The sequence below is a fragment of the Calidris pugnax genome, unplaced genomic scaffold (assembly GCF_001431845.1).
Source record: "Calidris pugnax isolate Ruff unplaced genomic scaffold, ASM143184v1 scaffold273, whole genome shotgun sequence".
Lineage (NCBI taxonomy): Eukaryota > Metazoa > Chordata > Aves > Charadriiformes > Scolopacidae > Calidris > Calidris pugnax.
In genome coordinates this window covers 2147519-2163426 of record NW_015094508.1, presented here as the reverse complement: position 1 = coordinate 2163426, position 15908 = coordinate 2147519, and the positions used below count along the sequence as shown (strand labels likewise).

Genomic DNA, 15908 nt, shown 5'->3' with positions numbered 1-15908 from the left:
CAGACTGAAAGGTAAACTTTACAGTGTCAGGTTTTTTTAGAAAGACATAATAAATCAACTAAATCAGTAACAATAATCACATTGTGGAAACTGTTCTGAGCTAGAAAAGTATGATTTTACTGCAGGACTAGCACTCAAAGCAAAAAAACCTACAGCAGCTGAAAACAGCTGAGGAGGACAAATGAAGAATAGTTATCTCTCCTCTCTCGTAGTGCCAACTGCAGTCCCACTCCTTTTTCCACTTCTGAACTATATTTCATACCCCAGTACGGGTCTCAAAAATCTAACATTAAATACTAACAGTATTAATTATCCCATATCTCTCTCTGGCTGAAAAGCCAGGCAATAATAAAACCAAAAGACTTTGGTGAAGAGTCCAGGACATGCCAGCTCTGTTTCAAACATGGAGGACAAAGCAGTCACAGCACTAAAGACAGTGAAATATAACTTGATTTCTAGGTTTTGCACCATAGCACTGAAATAACATCATCACAGGAAGCACGTAAAAACTTTGCTGTCTATCTCCAACCTTTTCTTTAATTTCTTTTTTTAATCAGTTAACTGCCACCAAAGTACCTAACTTTCACTAGAGCAAGTTACTGTCCTTGTCTGTAGGCCAACCAACACAGCATGCTTTCTACTTCATGGGGCTATTACTGTTTAATTCCAGGGATATTTCACAGACTACCACATCTCCAAGACAGCAGATTTATCTCCAAAGACTCACCCTCAGTTTACTCAGGCAAAAAATGCCCTGGTTATATGTTGCACTGACTTCCTACTTACATAATTGGGTAAAGGCACCTGCTATTTTGTCTTATTCTCAATGTCCACACTACAGTTGAAGGGATTGAAACAAGCAGGGAGAACATCTGTCATTCCAGCACACAGCCAGATGCACCTGTAACTTTTGTAGTTTCTGTATTTTAAGGTTTCAGGGTAAATGTCCTCCACATCTTCTGCTCAAGAGTTGCATCTCCAAGCTCTGGGAGACATTCACAGACAAAAAACCAAAACAAAAAAGAAAGACACCACCCAACCCAAAACCCAGCAATGGGCCTTAGCTCTGTTTTGGTGGTTTCCAGCCAGATGCATCATCTCTACATCTGACAAGCAACCTCCTCCAGCCGAGCAGCTCTGCCTCGCCAGAGCTCGGCTGCCCTCAGGGTGCGCCTGCATGCAGCCCCCTTCTCCCAAAGGCAGCACACTGGCTCACCTCACACGGGCTTTGCTACTCAGAAATTCAACATCAGCATCTGCTACCACAACCCTAAAAAAAACACAAACCCGCACCAATTAACCTACACCAAAAATCCCTTCGGAAAATTCCCACCCTATATTTTTAACCATGAAACTGTCATACTCAAAGAACTGTCTTTTCAAAGGTATTTTTTGAAAATAAAAGGCTACTTTGTTGAAAAGTTAAAGCTAAAATGCCGCACTTAAACAAAACACTGAAATACTTTTAAGAAAAAGCATAAAAATAAGACAAGGTCCCATCTGAGAAATCCGTATTTGACCATACACAGTGTATATAGAAAGTGCGCATAGCATGTGTGTATCCATATATCCATGTATATATATCTCTCTATCGATATAGGCACCCACACACAAGTACAGGTATGTGTAGATTATATATATTATATATATAAAGCTAACTTTCAGTCCTCAGAAAACAAAAGCTATCCCCATATAACAGCCAAATTCCTACATAACTCAATTTCGACATCTCATCTGGTGTGAACTGCACTCATTCCTAGTGTAAACCCCAGCGCGCTCTGCAATGATATACTGTAATGTCACATCGCAATCTGGATTTACTATAAAGGGCTGCTGACGAGTTTCAGAGCAGTAAACATTGCTGCGAGGTGTATTTCACACTGAGCTGGTTTTTATGAAGAACACTTCACTGCCCAGCCACGGCACCCAGATGATGAATGGTGAAAGATGCATGACAAGCTTCATCATTGTTTGTAAATCTTAACTGTTCCTGCTCACTAACTCTGCAGGCAATTTTCAAAGACAGCGGCCGACAGAAGGACAGCACAGCTTTCCTGAAGGTTATTCAACTTGTACTTGGCCTAAGCCATGCCTGTGAGGAGCACTGGAAATAAACTCATCGGTTACACTGAGGCATAGAATTAAAAGCATTTGACAGGCAGGCATGCTAATGGTTGGTAAATTAAGAAAGCCCATTAAGTAGCCTTGGTTTCCGCCCCCCGCCCTGCCCCACATGGTTACATACATCATACGCAGGCAACATACCCTGGTATTATTTACACACGCAATGCAAATATGCATATTTATAAAAGGGGCAGAATGAATGATGGGCTGTCTGCTCACGCAACACGGTTCCACTGTTATCTCGTGCAGTTACACGCCGTCCTCCAGCTCCTTCACCCACTGCTTGCAGGAAAGCCACTTCTCTGGTGTCAGAAGTTTACCCTTAGCAACAGGGCGGAATGCACAGAGCTCGGGGAAACTACTCCCGGCGTGCAAGCAGGGCTGCGGGGAGAGATGCTGCCCTTCTTTGCCTCCCCGAGACCATTCTGGTGCAGGAGCAGCGCCGTGGGCTGCAACCCCCTCCTGCAAAGAGCCACAACCCGGCCCATCGCCTCCCTGCTCCAGGCAAAGCCAATCCACACCGCCCCACGCTGGGCAGCCCTACAAATCCTGCCTTCTCACTCTCTTCTCTCTTCCTTAGAGATCTGTAGCAAAACCTTCTTTCGCTAGAGTTTCTCAAAGGGAATTCCTAACAGGAATGTCTCCATCAGAAGAGGCTGCAGAAGCACCGGCTCCGCCGGAGGCTCTCACCTGAGCTGCAAAGCTGGCATGACCTACGAGATGCTCTACACAGACCCTCACGCACAGAACGTGCTGAGGACGGAGAGAGTTCTCTCTTCTCGTAACCAGTCAGGCTACACGGATGGAACTGCACGTTAAAGCAAAGCAAGGAGGGGAGCAGTGCCACTGTTTGCTACAAATCACGCCGAGGTATGCACACTGTTATCACCATTGTCTTGACAAGATGCCTGACAAGACCTTATCAATGACTATAAGTACCTAAAGGGTGGTTTGAAGGAGGAGGGAGCCAGACTCTTTTCAGTGGTTCCCAGTGAGAGGACGAGGGGCAACGGGCACAAGTTGGAACATAAGAGGTTCCACTCAAATATGAGGAAAAACTTCTTCACAGTGAGGGTGACAGAGCCCTGGAACAGGCTGCTCAGGGAGGTCGTAGAGTCCCCTTCTTTGGAGATTTTCAAGACCCACCTGGATGCAGTCCTGAGTAACATGCTCTGACAAGCTCTAGGCAATCCTGCTTCAGCAGGGGAGTTGGACTAGATGATCTCTATGGTCCCTTCCAACTCTAAAAATTCAGTGAAATTCAGTTTGTTTTACCACTTTATGATACAATTTGTTCTACTATTTCTACCAATTTCTGTTTGCAGTGGGAAAAAGTTTTGCATCTAGAGGTAGTAACATCAGTGTGTAGAACCAACACTGGGTGTAAAAGGAAGCAGCTCAACTGATGGTGTGGATTTGTTCATTTAGGTACCCAACACCCTTCGAAGCATGAGGAAAAAACCCACGCATTCTTACCAGCTGAAGTAACATCACAAAGAGCCCCACACAAAGAGCAGCTTAAACGAGCAGAAAATAAGTCCAGGTTGCAGTGGGTATAAACCACTGGTCTCTGACACGTGGCTCTAAAACACTCCTAACTGCAAGAGCAACTGAGAAGAAACCTCCTTCTGTAACAAAAGGTGAAGAGGGAAGGTGTCCAGGGAACGCAATCAAACACAGCCATTACTTTTCCCAGGACAGCACCGGCAGGTGATGGTGATGCCTGGTGTGGGACCCAGCACCACCACGTGCATCCAGGTGGCATCCCTCACCATGGGCCCTGCTCTCTGCTGTACTCTCAGACAGGGCCAGCAAGAGTGAAGGGTGTGCGTCAAAACCCATCATCTACAGACCGGGGTTGATGGGACACCAGGAACTTCGTTTCATAGAAAAAAAACCCAAAACTTAAGAAAAGTAGAGATTTTGGCTGTAGGCTTAAATTTATTGTCTTGGATCTGCACCTGCCATGGCCCACTGTATTGCTGATCTGATTTTCCTCAGAATAGAAGGAGATTCCTTAAACCCCTGTTTTACCAAACTAATGCCCGCAAGCCTGAAACACAGGCTTGAACTTTAAAAACACTGCACCCCTTTAATCCACACAAAATCCTATAGCGTGGATAAACGCATGCCAGGATAGAAACCTTTTTTCCAGTGCCCAACAACTGTCCAGGCTGACCCTCTGGGTGGACGTGGTTTTGCTGGTAGGGGCAGATGGAGTCCCACCAGCCTCTCCCAAGGCTTCAGGCTGTGTCCCTCTCTCTTGCTAGGGCACTGACAAATGAAAGCATTCACAAGCAGTTTTCACAATAGTTTACCATTCCTCCTAGAGGAGGAACACCTCTGCTTCTACCAAATCAAGCTTGGGGGGAAACCAGCAAAAATAAAGCTTTCTCAGCTCCTGCGGCAGGACCAGCAGTTTCCCCCAGAGCAAACAGCAAGGGCTCATCAGCTGCCCTGGCATCAATCAGCATAACTCATGAATCAAACCCATAATTCTGCAATTGTCCAATGACAACTTGCTTTGCTGCACCTATTATTTTATTCCCGTGTGCTTCGGAGCAAGTGTAACATAAAGGTTGCATTTGGAGAAGAAACTATGAAAAAAACCCCTTTTAATCAGGAATAAACTGAAGCAAAATGGGACATAAACAAGTGCTTACATTCATTTCTCTTCAGGAATTCCCTTCTCTATCAATCAGACCATATAAATTTGTTTTAATATTGGTCAAATTGTCACCAATCCAACCTCATTTAGAACACAGACCAGTAATTTACAAAAAGGCTTCAACACACAGAAAAATGAGTTAGTTACCAGAGCTTATATTGAATATGTCTCACATTCTCAAATGTATTTCGTTAGCTGCTGCTACAGCTAATGAAATGATGAAGTCTGAGTAAGAATGTCACAAATAAGGGTTATCAACTTGCTTGGAGATAAAAAAATCTCCAAACCCAATAGCTGTCTAGTCAGCTAAGCCCAAAATTCAACTTTTTGTTGAAAATGAAAATGGCATGTTAAAAGGACACCTGCCTAAAAAGATCTGTAAAAAGTTGCAGTGCACAAACACAACTGGCAGTGGAAACCAAGGCCTGGAAAAACACCATTTAAAATCTGCTCACTGTCCTCGTAATGAGTGCCTAAGGGACACCGCACACAGCACAGCCATTGGGGACTGCAAGTAGCAGCAATGAGAATGGACAAAAAAAGATAAAAGAGTTATGCGAAGATCAAATGACCCATTTGAAGTGACTGTTCAGTATTTACAGATTTAGATGATTATCCCTTCCTTTCTTCTTTTGACTTATTTCAAAATTTACTAGTGAAAGTTTTATGTAAGAGGGACAGTGGAAAATACCATCTGGAGTTTCAGCAAAAACTGCTTGCTCCTTCATCACTAAGGATAGCATGCACTTGAACAAAGGTCACTTTTTAAGCAGAAGATGCACAGATAGACACACACACACACAAAAAACACGTAAGCTAAATACTGCTGAACCAGTTCTAGCAGTTCTAGGAGTAAAACTGTATGCTCCCCACACATGCTGCTGCTGCTGAAACCCCTCCAAATTCAGGACACATTTCTGCTGGTGCTCTACTGAAGAGGTGCATAAAAAAGGAGTAGAAGTGACACCTCTCAGGCTTGGCAACCCTCAGACCCTGAAGGACTGCAACGGCAACTTTTCAGCTTACACTGATGGAGGAAAACCTGGGCTATTTTCTGCTGTTGTACCTCACTTCTCTAAAAAGTGCTTTATTAGCATGGCTCTGCCAGTGCATCTTGTCAGCTGGCTGCCAATAAAGAGCAGATATATACAAGGCTTTTTTTCTGCTCTTTGGGGTAATTTCTCAGCCATACCAAACCAGCCTGTGCTGCTGCAGTGCCATCTGTGTGGCTTGAATGCTTGCAGAAAGCAGTTCAGGTTTGAGGACATGGTCTCAAAGACCTTTTGCACACCAGGACTCCTTGACCTCTCTGATCCTACAGCCAGGTGCCACCTGTGGCTCTGGAGGGTTACTCTTACCTCGCGTGGCATTTCAAGGGCACAGGTCTATGCAAAAATATCGTATGTAGGAATCCTCAAAAAAGGAGCGTAACTTTGGTGCACAGTAACCTGGTCTGCAAGAAACATTCAACCTCTGGCACGTGTTTCCATCGCACACAGCATTCCTCGCATTCCAGCGATGCTTTTACCAAAAATGATACTTTTTGTCTTAAGCCGGGAGACTGTTTCCAACACGTCCTTGACTGTGAAACCACTGGAAGGGGCTCTTTACAGAGCTGCTCCAGTTTGGGAGGGCTTCTCCAGTGGCTCAGCACTGCATACAGCATCCAAGCAGAGAGACACAAGGAAAAGCCTGTGCTGTCCCAATTTCCAGAGCTGCAAAACTGGGGATACCAGTTATTTAACTTCTAGAGAGAACTGTGAAAAATTGTTTTGAAAGTGTTAGAAACTGTTCTGCTGACAAAAGAATCTGTTACAAGAAATGCTCTCCTTCATAAAATGGTGTTTACCGATTTACACAAAACTATTGACCTTTTCTGCATTAAAATGAACTAAACAGTAAGAAAATTATCAAAATTACCGGGTTTTCTTATTTGTGTTTGGGAAGAGTTTCAGGCTGCTGCTTTATGTTCAAGCTACAAATACATCACTGCTCCAGTGCTTCATTACTTGTGTTTCCAACTATCCTGACACTTAATAAAACAAAAATTCAAACCCATTCAGCAGGTACAGCAGCATTCTAAATGTAAACCATCTCCTTCACCATGGGCACAGAATAATTATCTCAATATTTCACATAATAATGACAAAGAGGAGATTTTATTTCATGCCAACTTGAAGAAAAGGTATCTACTTTAGAATCAAAGGTGTCTGCAAATACAGGCATGTTTCTCCTTTGCATCTTTCTATTTGAATGTTAAATTTTTCTGCCACTGTCCCAAACTTGGAAAACACTCCCACACAGACAAGCAAATGCTCAGCTTTTACTCAGTGGACACAGGGCCCAGAGCGAGGCATCCAGTCCTCACCCAAGCATGTGTCCTCCTGCTCTCTCAAACCAAGGTCTTGTGCAGGTATTTCAGAGATCTAAGTGTAGGAGGGTCTGATTCAAATCCAGTGGAAGATGCTATCCAGTTCTGGGCAGTGATCCAATCCTGAAAAAGACCCATGAAGAAAGGAAAAAAAAAAAGTGCAACTGTTCTAACTGTCCTGCAGAAATCAGCAGGAATAAGGCACTTAGCTTTTGGAGAAGAAATACCCTGTTGTCACCCATTCTAATTCCTCTACTTCTTGCACAAGGATCTCTCTTATCTTGGTTTCTTCCAAAAGAAAGACATGTTTTAAGTATGCTTTGCATGCACAGGGATTGATAACAACCCCTCACACACTCATACATCTTTTCCTCTCATCGCTCTTGCAGAAAAAGCAGAGGGAAAATATTTTGAAAGTACAAGAGTACAAAATCCCTTTCCTACCTAGAAATAACTACCTAAAACTCACAACCTGGTGATTTAAGAGAGCCCTCTGAAAAATATCCTTTTGCCATTTGTCACTGGTTTATCTTCTTTTTCTCCCCATTTCTTCCAGTTTCAGCTGGAAGGGCAGCAGCTGTGCTTAGCTGGAAGCAAAACCATTTTACTTAGAACCGCTTCAAATTGCAAGGAGGTTGACTGATGGTGTTTTGCCACTCAGAAAATGTCAGCCCATTACTATATGCAACACACTGTAACGTGGTATGGCCTCATGTACAAATGTCAGAAGCTTCCTGAGAACTTGGCATCATTCATAAAAACAATGAAAGTGTAAATCAGTGGTCTGCTGGCTCATCTCTCCTCCCTTTCAATATAGCTGGTCTAAACAGGCAGTTAACTTAGCAGAACACAAGTAATGAAATAATAGTCTGACTGAAATACTAACTGAGATAATGCATGAACTGGCAAAATTTCCATAAAGCTGAAGTTACAACTGAGTTGTGGGTAACATACTGCATGTGTTGTGAGGGCATCTCAGATTTGTGCTTGGGAATTTAATAATCATTTTTGTTAAAGATATGTGTTTCCAACGTTTTGAACATTTGGCTGCAAAATGAGTTTAGTATTTTGACCTATTGCTCCTCTATACGCACTGTTACCTTCCTGTAAAATTTCTGGATTAACAATACATAAGTCTTCACTCACAGATCTTGAAAAATTAGTGACAGGCTTGCTGCAGGAGTTACTAGGTGAAGTTTTGCAGGCTGCATTATACAGCAAGTAAGATGAGATGATTCTAATGTTCCCTTTTGGACCTAAAATCTATGAACACGTATCCTTAGAAAGAAAACAATCTCTGAGCATGGTTACCATCTCAACCACAGAAAAGGAAGGAGTAAAATATGATTTGTTTATTTAAAGCATGCACTAGACTTGTCTTTACCAAGTGGCAACTGCTGGCCCTGCAGAAACATGTCCCCAGGCTTCACACGAAGCAGTCAGGGAGTGTACAGAAAGTTCAGCCCAGCAAGCAATGGAGAAACGCAGAAGAACATGTCTTTTGTATGACACAGCAATTGCAGCATGGGCAGTCAGTACTCTGGGGGAACAGACCACCCTCTTTAATACACAGGATCCACCACCCGCAGCCTGCTGGCTGACTCAGCACTCACACAGATGACAATAAAGATGCAAACAACCTCAAACTCTTTGAGGACTGTGAAAAGCACCAGAAGAAAAACGTCATGGGAGTGTAAATCATTGACTAACAGCCTGGGAATATTATGTTGTCTGTAAAAAGTAAAAGCAGTCATCTCTTCCAAGAACACACATAATGAAAAAGAAGATGCTTCTAAAAAGCCCATTAAATGGGTATGGTCCTGCTCCCATGTTCAAGTTTCTCACAAGAATATTGGTGCCTCTTTCACCCACTACCCCCCTGCTATGGAAAAACACTTCTTCAGAGTCTGGAAAATGCTGTTTGATCTCAGTAAATTACATCTCACTGCTTGTCGGTTTCTGATTGATGGTGTAACTTAGGGAACAATATCTGTGTGTGGAACACTGTCTGGAGAAGCAGTCAGGGATTATTGAAAATACAGTATTTATGCAGTTTAAAAATCAGTGGCACATTACGCACAACTTTTTTCTAGAGTGATGAAAAATTACTGAAGTGCATTTGGGACCAAAGGGTATAAGGTCTTTTGTCTATTTGTAAGAACACTCAACTGGTAAGACTTCTTAGTGAGTTAGTAGTGATGGATGCAAGAAAAAGTGTCAACTGCAGCTGAGCATAAAGCCAACTGCTTCTCTGACCAATGACCAGAAAGGAAGGCGTCACTGTTCAGTGGTGGTCAGAAAAGAGGGAAGAAAATAAAACTAAAGAAAAGAGCAGGAAAATGAGCCAAGGACCACTAATTTCTCTAAGCCATTTAAAACTACTGGAGAAGGAGGAAAAGTCTAAGGTTTCATGATACCACATGTTGTTTCTTCATTTATCTGATACGTCACAATTAATTGGAAGTCTTTCAGAAAAGAGCCACTCTGAAAGAGCAGCCACCTCCTCAGCATAAATCATCCTGGAGTTACTGAACTCAAGAGCTCAGCGCTGATTTACACCAGCCGCAGGTATGACTTTATACACACCTCACCTTCCAAAACTTCTTTTGAGTCCTTAAGGTCCTCTCATGACACAACCATAATATTTGTCACCACAATACAAATGCAACAGACACCAGCCACAGAAAGGCCATGACTGAAAACAATTATGGAACCTACACAACATACATACTTCCACCAGATATGAAGAGGAGGTTAGAAGATTAATCTCAATGTATAAGTGCATCAGAGAAGCAAATAAGGATGGGTGCTGTTGCCAGTGGTGTGACTGTGCAAAAATAATAATAAAACACACAAACATTTGGCAGGTGTAAAGTAAATTAAAAGAAATACTTCCTACAGACCATACGAAATTAAACTGCCAAATTCATTCACTGCTACAGAGAAACAAAATGAGTGAAAAGCTTCTGGAAGGGTTAGTTCAATTCATGGAGTGCACCTCTGCCACCGGTAACTGAAAAGATGGTTCAGGGGCAATCAACAGCCAAGGACATGAATGCTATAGGAGTGTGAGGATTTGGGACATACAAAGCAGGATCACCCTACTCTTTCTCTATTTCTCCTCCTGTTTTTCTAGCATCAGTTGCTGTCCCGTTCCAGGGACAGGGAAGCAGCTCAACGGAGTTGGTCTACTCCAGCAGGGCCATGTTAACACCTGTGTGTGCACCCTACCAGAGCAGGGGAGCAAGGGAGTGAGAGAAACATTATCAAAACCACAGGGTAAATTCACCAACACCTTCCTGGAAATAACTGCAGATTATAGTAGTCTTTAGGAGAGCCAAGAAACATCAGATATGAAAATAAAAACTTATCCGCAGTATATTTAAATGAAGTAACACAATGTGGTGACTCTGAAGGCAGACAAGGAAGCAAGTCTGCAAAGGGCTTTACGACATGTTTGGAATGGAGGAATAGTTCCCACGTGGTTCAGAAAGAAGACAACAGCTTCGGCTCAGTGGGAGGCTTGTGGAAAATATCATGGACAGTATTTCTGAGATCGAAAAACAGGAAAGAGAATTCTGTGGCTAGGGCAAAGACAATGTTTATTCCTGTGAGGGAGCCATTTGGTGAGCACTGAAGATGACACCTCAAGTGACTCTTTGTACAACTTAAGAGACACACATTGGAACAGAAAGGTATGACTAACTGTGCTCCTGAACCATGAGACTTCTGAAATACAAGCTTGCACTACTGTACTACAGCTCTACACTGCCACCCCACTACAAGCCTTCCAGAAAACATCCACCATAGAATCATATAGAATCATAGAATAGTTTGGGTTGGAAGGGACCTGAAAGATCATCTTATTCCAACCCCCCTGACACTAGACCATCTTATAAACACCTACTTTCTGATGCCTAGCTTCCTTCCCAGCAGCAACCCACACCTCCTGGGTGCCTGCCCCAAGGCGAGGTGGTCCCAGACACCCCGGTGGGTGCACTTACCTCTTGCTTTCGACTCCGAGTAGGAGGGGATGTCCTCAGAGGTCAGGATTTGGGGGAGGCAGGTGGGAGCGCCAACCCCCTGCCCCAGGTAGGAAGCCGGTGGGTAGTAGGAACACATGCGGTACTGAGAGCTGACGGCGTGGCGGCTCTCCATGCCCTTCACCTGTTGGAGAGAGAATCACTGAATGATACGGGGTTGGAAAGGACCGCTGGAGATCATCTAGTCCAACTCCCCCGCAAGAGCAGCTCCGCCTACAGCAGGTTGCACAGGAACGTGTCCAGGCGGGTTTTGGGTGTCTCCCAGAGACGGAGACTCTACCACCTCCCTGGGCAGCCTGTTCCAGGGCTCTGCTGCCCAAGTGCAGGAGCAGGCTGTGAAAGCTGAACCCTGGCTGCAGCCTGCTGCCCCATAGGCACATGGCTTTGAAGGAGCTCATGGTGGGGTGGGTGGAAAGTACACTCCTGACAGGCTGGTGCTGGGTTTTTGCTTTGGGTGGCTCCTGGCATGCCCGCATCGGGCATGGGGTGCCACCTAGCAGCAGCACCTGCATCCCTATGGCTGGTCTGTTGTACCCCAGGTGAAGCTGGGTCTGGCACACAACCACATACCCTTCACTGCCAGGAGATTCCTGGTGAGGCCCCTGCTTATGGCACAGGTAACACCACGGCAAGCTTTCCAGACCCCTTCAATTGCAGGCACTTGGCCAACATCCATCCAGTCCCCACACTTCCCCAGAGACTAACACATCTCCCACCAGTGGTAACTGCTCTGCCAGGGACCTAACAGGGTGGTTAAGGAGGACAGTCCTACTGACCCAACTTGGTTAGGACACGCTCCTCGGTGTCTGAGCAGTGACACATGCACACAAACACATCACTTTTCCTACAACCCAGGGAGATAGAAAAACATTTTCCTGATTTACCCAGAGAAACCAAGTTGTAGGCACACTACACCAGAAGCCTGTAGTGGAGCCACAGCTGGAAACCAGCCAGCAGGTATGCTCCATCAGTGTGGTGTCCACCAGACAACTACAAACCTGGCAGCACTCAGAAATCAAAGTTTAACCTACTCCAATGCCCTGAAATCATCCAAACTTATCTCCTCAGAGAGGCCACAATGCTTCTTTAAATTTTTGTTTTACAGAAGAACTACCATCTACTATTATTTGATCCAAAGGCCTACAACATAATGTGGCTACAGTGTCCCCAAAAAAGGCAGCCAAACACTTCACAAGATTAGGATTTTCAACAGGAGAGGTAAGACTAGCTGGTCCCCCTAAGGCTGCTGAGCAGTGAGTGATTGTAAGATGGAAAGCTTCCGAGCAGGGAAGTTTTGTACCAGGTATTAAAGGCATCAGTGCCATCAGTAACGCACATCCCCAGCTATGCCAGTAGACATCGTGCCCACAAGAAGAGCCCCACAGCCTTTTCAGCCCCACCTCACTTCAGTTAGAGGAGCTCTACCTGCTCCATTGCAGTCCTCTCGGGTCCTAGGCAGACATGCACGGAGCCCTGCTCCTCAACCCTTCCCAGCCTGTGATGCTCAGACCTGGGGAGCAGAGGAGGCAGGGGGTGAACCTGCTATCCCAGACAGCTGCCCCACACCAGCAGACCCTCAGCATCTGGTCCTGGCAGAAGGAGCCACTGGCACCTCCCTGCAAAGCAGCCAGAATGCTCTCTGTTTCCCAGGAGTACCCCCTTAATAATTCAATATTCTTTTTTAGTATGATGCCCAGCTGGACATAAGGTGGCCCAAGTGACATCAAATCCTGCTGGTGCTCTCTGAGGCAGAGGGCAACATCCCACTTTCCAGGTGGAGCCAGGTTTGCAGAGAGATTCAATGCCAACAGCGAGCAAAGTGCATCTCTGCCCATCTTCCGACGGCAGCGTGGCCACACGTATTTGCACATGTACTGAGGGATCAGCAGGACAGGCTTTTAGCCTGCAAAACTAGGAGTTCTTACTTGAAAAGGTAATTTTTCTACCATCTGCACCCTATGCATGCAGAAAAAGGCCAACAGGCACCGAAGTTTCATCCATGATAAATAGTAAATTGCTCTTAAAAAACCCGAATGTGTCATCCCAAGGGATCCTGAACTCCAAAGAGACACTGGTGTCTCCTCTGCTGTTCTGAAAGAGGGCAGTCTCCTCCTAGAAACAGACATCTGTGCTTTGCACAGAGCCCCTCAACAAAACCCAGGCTGCCTCTGCCCTGAAATTTCGGATTTGCAATACAAACTGCCCAAAAGCTCAGCCCGAAGGCCATGCTGAATCTGCACATCCGCAAGGCTTAGCAGCTCCAGAAGTACTGAGGAAAAAGGAGTTAGCAAACTCCCCTCTGCCTACTGTTTTACACCCACCATCTTCCTTCCACTGGCAGGGCAGTACCCGCGGTCCTCACATCTCCACCTCTCCCTTGTGCAAGTGCACTCGTGCAACCAAGGAAAGGTCTTCTGTGGCAGACAGCATTATGTCAGCTGTAACAAAATGGAGGGATCGCTTCCTGGCACTGAAACGATCACGTGCATGTTTCCTCTCCATATAGAGTGACCTGTTTCCTTTCAAACCCCTTTTTAGGGTTTTTCTCCATTTCTTAAAAAAACAACCCACCTAAAATCCCTGGATGCAATGAATTATGACTACTATTATTATTAGTGTGTGGTAGCTGGCTAGCAAGAGACATGTTTTATAATCTTATTACCCATACCAAGTCTATGAACCACAGTTCGACCGACAGCCAAAGCCTTGGCTCTGCAAAGAATATGCTGTGTATTAACTGCTGAAGAAAATCTAAAAGCTTTTGGTTTTGTTTTATTAAACAGTTTAGAATACACACTGCAGTAAATTTGAACCATAAGGTTTCCTTTTTATAGTGCTTAGCAATCCTATTTTACAGTAACAATAAAAAAACAACCAGTTGTAAAAATTCTTGACCTTAGCACTGCATTAAGAAGGGGGCTTAGGAGACCATTACCCCATGAGAAGGGGCGTTTGCCCTGTTTTAACTCCTGCAGCTCTGGAGAGTCCTTGCACTTTCTTGGGTGCCAGAAAGGGTGATAAAAACAACTGTGGGGAAGCCATGGAATATTCAGATTATTTCTAACATGGGGCAGTCCAGCCTTCCAAATGCTGCATCCAGGTTCAGGATCCTTCCCTAGGTCCTGTCCTGGGGAAATGCAGGAGGAGATGCCCAGCGCTCTAGTGTCTCCTCCTGCTATTCTCTCCCCTTCCAGCTCTACAGTGAGGCCAAAATGGGCAAGGGCTGGGACAGTCCCACAAACCACTCTAGTTTGTATGACCACGGGTTACGTGCCGTAAGAACAAGGCATGTTTTAGGTGAGGAAGTGCTGTGGAAGGGAAGAGCATGCACTTGCTCTTTGCAGAACTCCTCAGCTGAACACCCAAGTTGCTGACTTGCAGTGCCTACCCTTCCAGACACATCCCTTGTGCCCTGCCCCAGCCACAGCCAGTGAGGCACCAAGTGCCTCACTGGCTTCAGAGGGAGACATGGATCCTCAGAGACCCACATTTGGCTTATTCAACACTTACAGGTTCCCCTAAATGGCGCAACACAGTGCACACTCAGTAACTTTTTAAAGGATGTACTGCAAGCTACAGTGGGATGCTTATAAATTGTGAACAAATAAATACGGCCTGATTAAAAGACCATGCACACAGTGAAAACCCTTCCCCTGTTCTCTTGTAGAGCCAATATGGAGAATCAAGAGGCAGCTACAGCTTGTCCATGAATAGGCAAGCTGGAAGCAGAATTTGTCTGTCACTGAGCACAACAGACAGTGCAGCCCTACAGCAGTGCCCAACAGTGACAGAACATGCAGCAAAAGCCAGGGCAGCATCAAGAAAATGCTCTTGCATCAGTTCAGACCATTCCTGTAAAGGAGCTTTCACAACAGCTGGTGGAAGAGCAATGTAAAGCCCAGCTCCTCCTTCCAAGCTCCTGGCAGCATCTACACAACTGCTTCACATCTTCTTCACGGAGGAAGAGACGAGGAGAGGAGGTGACCAAACCAGAGAGAAGAGGCAAGGCAAACACAAGTGGTGCCTCACTTCTCCTTCCAGTTTCAGGGACTAGAACATGGTCTTGCCCTTCCTGGATGATTTATTCAGACAAAACATCACCCAGGCAATTCTTTTATTTGCAAAAGCTGCCAACAGCAATCTCCTCGCAAGCAATCCAGCGTCACTCTTAGCACCTTCACATTTTGCAGTTGATCCTGGCTGACCATGGGGATTATTCCTAAGAAAGACAAGTAGCAGGAGGTTTCAGATGCTAATCCTGGGTGACAAGAGCTGCAAAGAATTCAGAGCAACAGACAAGATCAAAGTACTATCTTTCAGCTCTGCCACTGGTGTGCCACCTGGCCTCAGACAAATCACCCAGGCTTTCCATCCCTCTCTCTCACCCACAGCTGCCTTAAAACAAAACCAGCAACTACGGAAACACCAGAAAACCTTTTAAAACAAAGTTTTAACAGCCTTCTCCTTCTGCCTTGATCTTGAAAATAAAGCCAGCTTCAGGGGGCATGAAACTGCATAAATTTGGCATTTATGTGTCGTTGTTCGCAAACAACAGAACTCCTAGGTTGGTTTTGGGCATGAGGCGAGAAGGCATCCGCTGGGCAGCAGAGTGGAAACCCAGACATCAGGAATCTCTGCTCTTTCACTTGTGGGCTGTGTGACTGTGGGTAAGTTATTTAACACTTCCCTGCCTCAGTTTCCC

At 45.1% G+C, this 15908-nt stretch overlaps 1 protein-coding gene across 1 annotated transcript in view; it reads right to left on the bottom strand.

Moving 5' to 3' along the window:
• The window catches only part of DMRT1 (doublesex and mab-3 related transcription factor 1), a 62627-nt gene that overhangs the window by 16870 nt on the left and 29849 nt on the right, over positions 1–15908 (bottom strand). The window contains exons 4-5 of the mRNA XM_014964835.1: positions 11168–11330; positions 3075–3096 (exon numbers count right to left, since the gene is read on the bottom strand). Coding sequence (XP_014820321.1) covers positions 3075–3096; positions 11168–11330 — 185 coding nt within the window. The remainder of the gene's footprint in view (positions 1–3074; positions 3097–11167; positions 11331–15908) is intronic.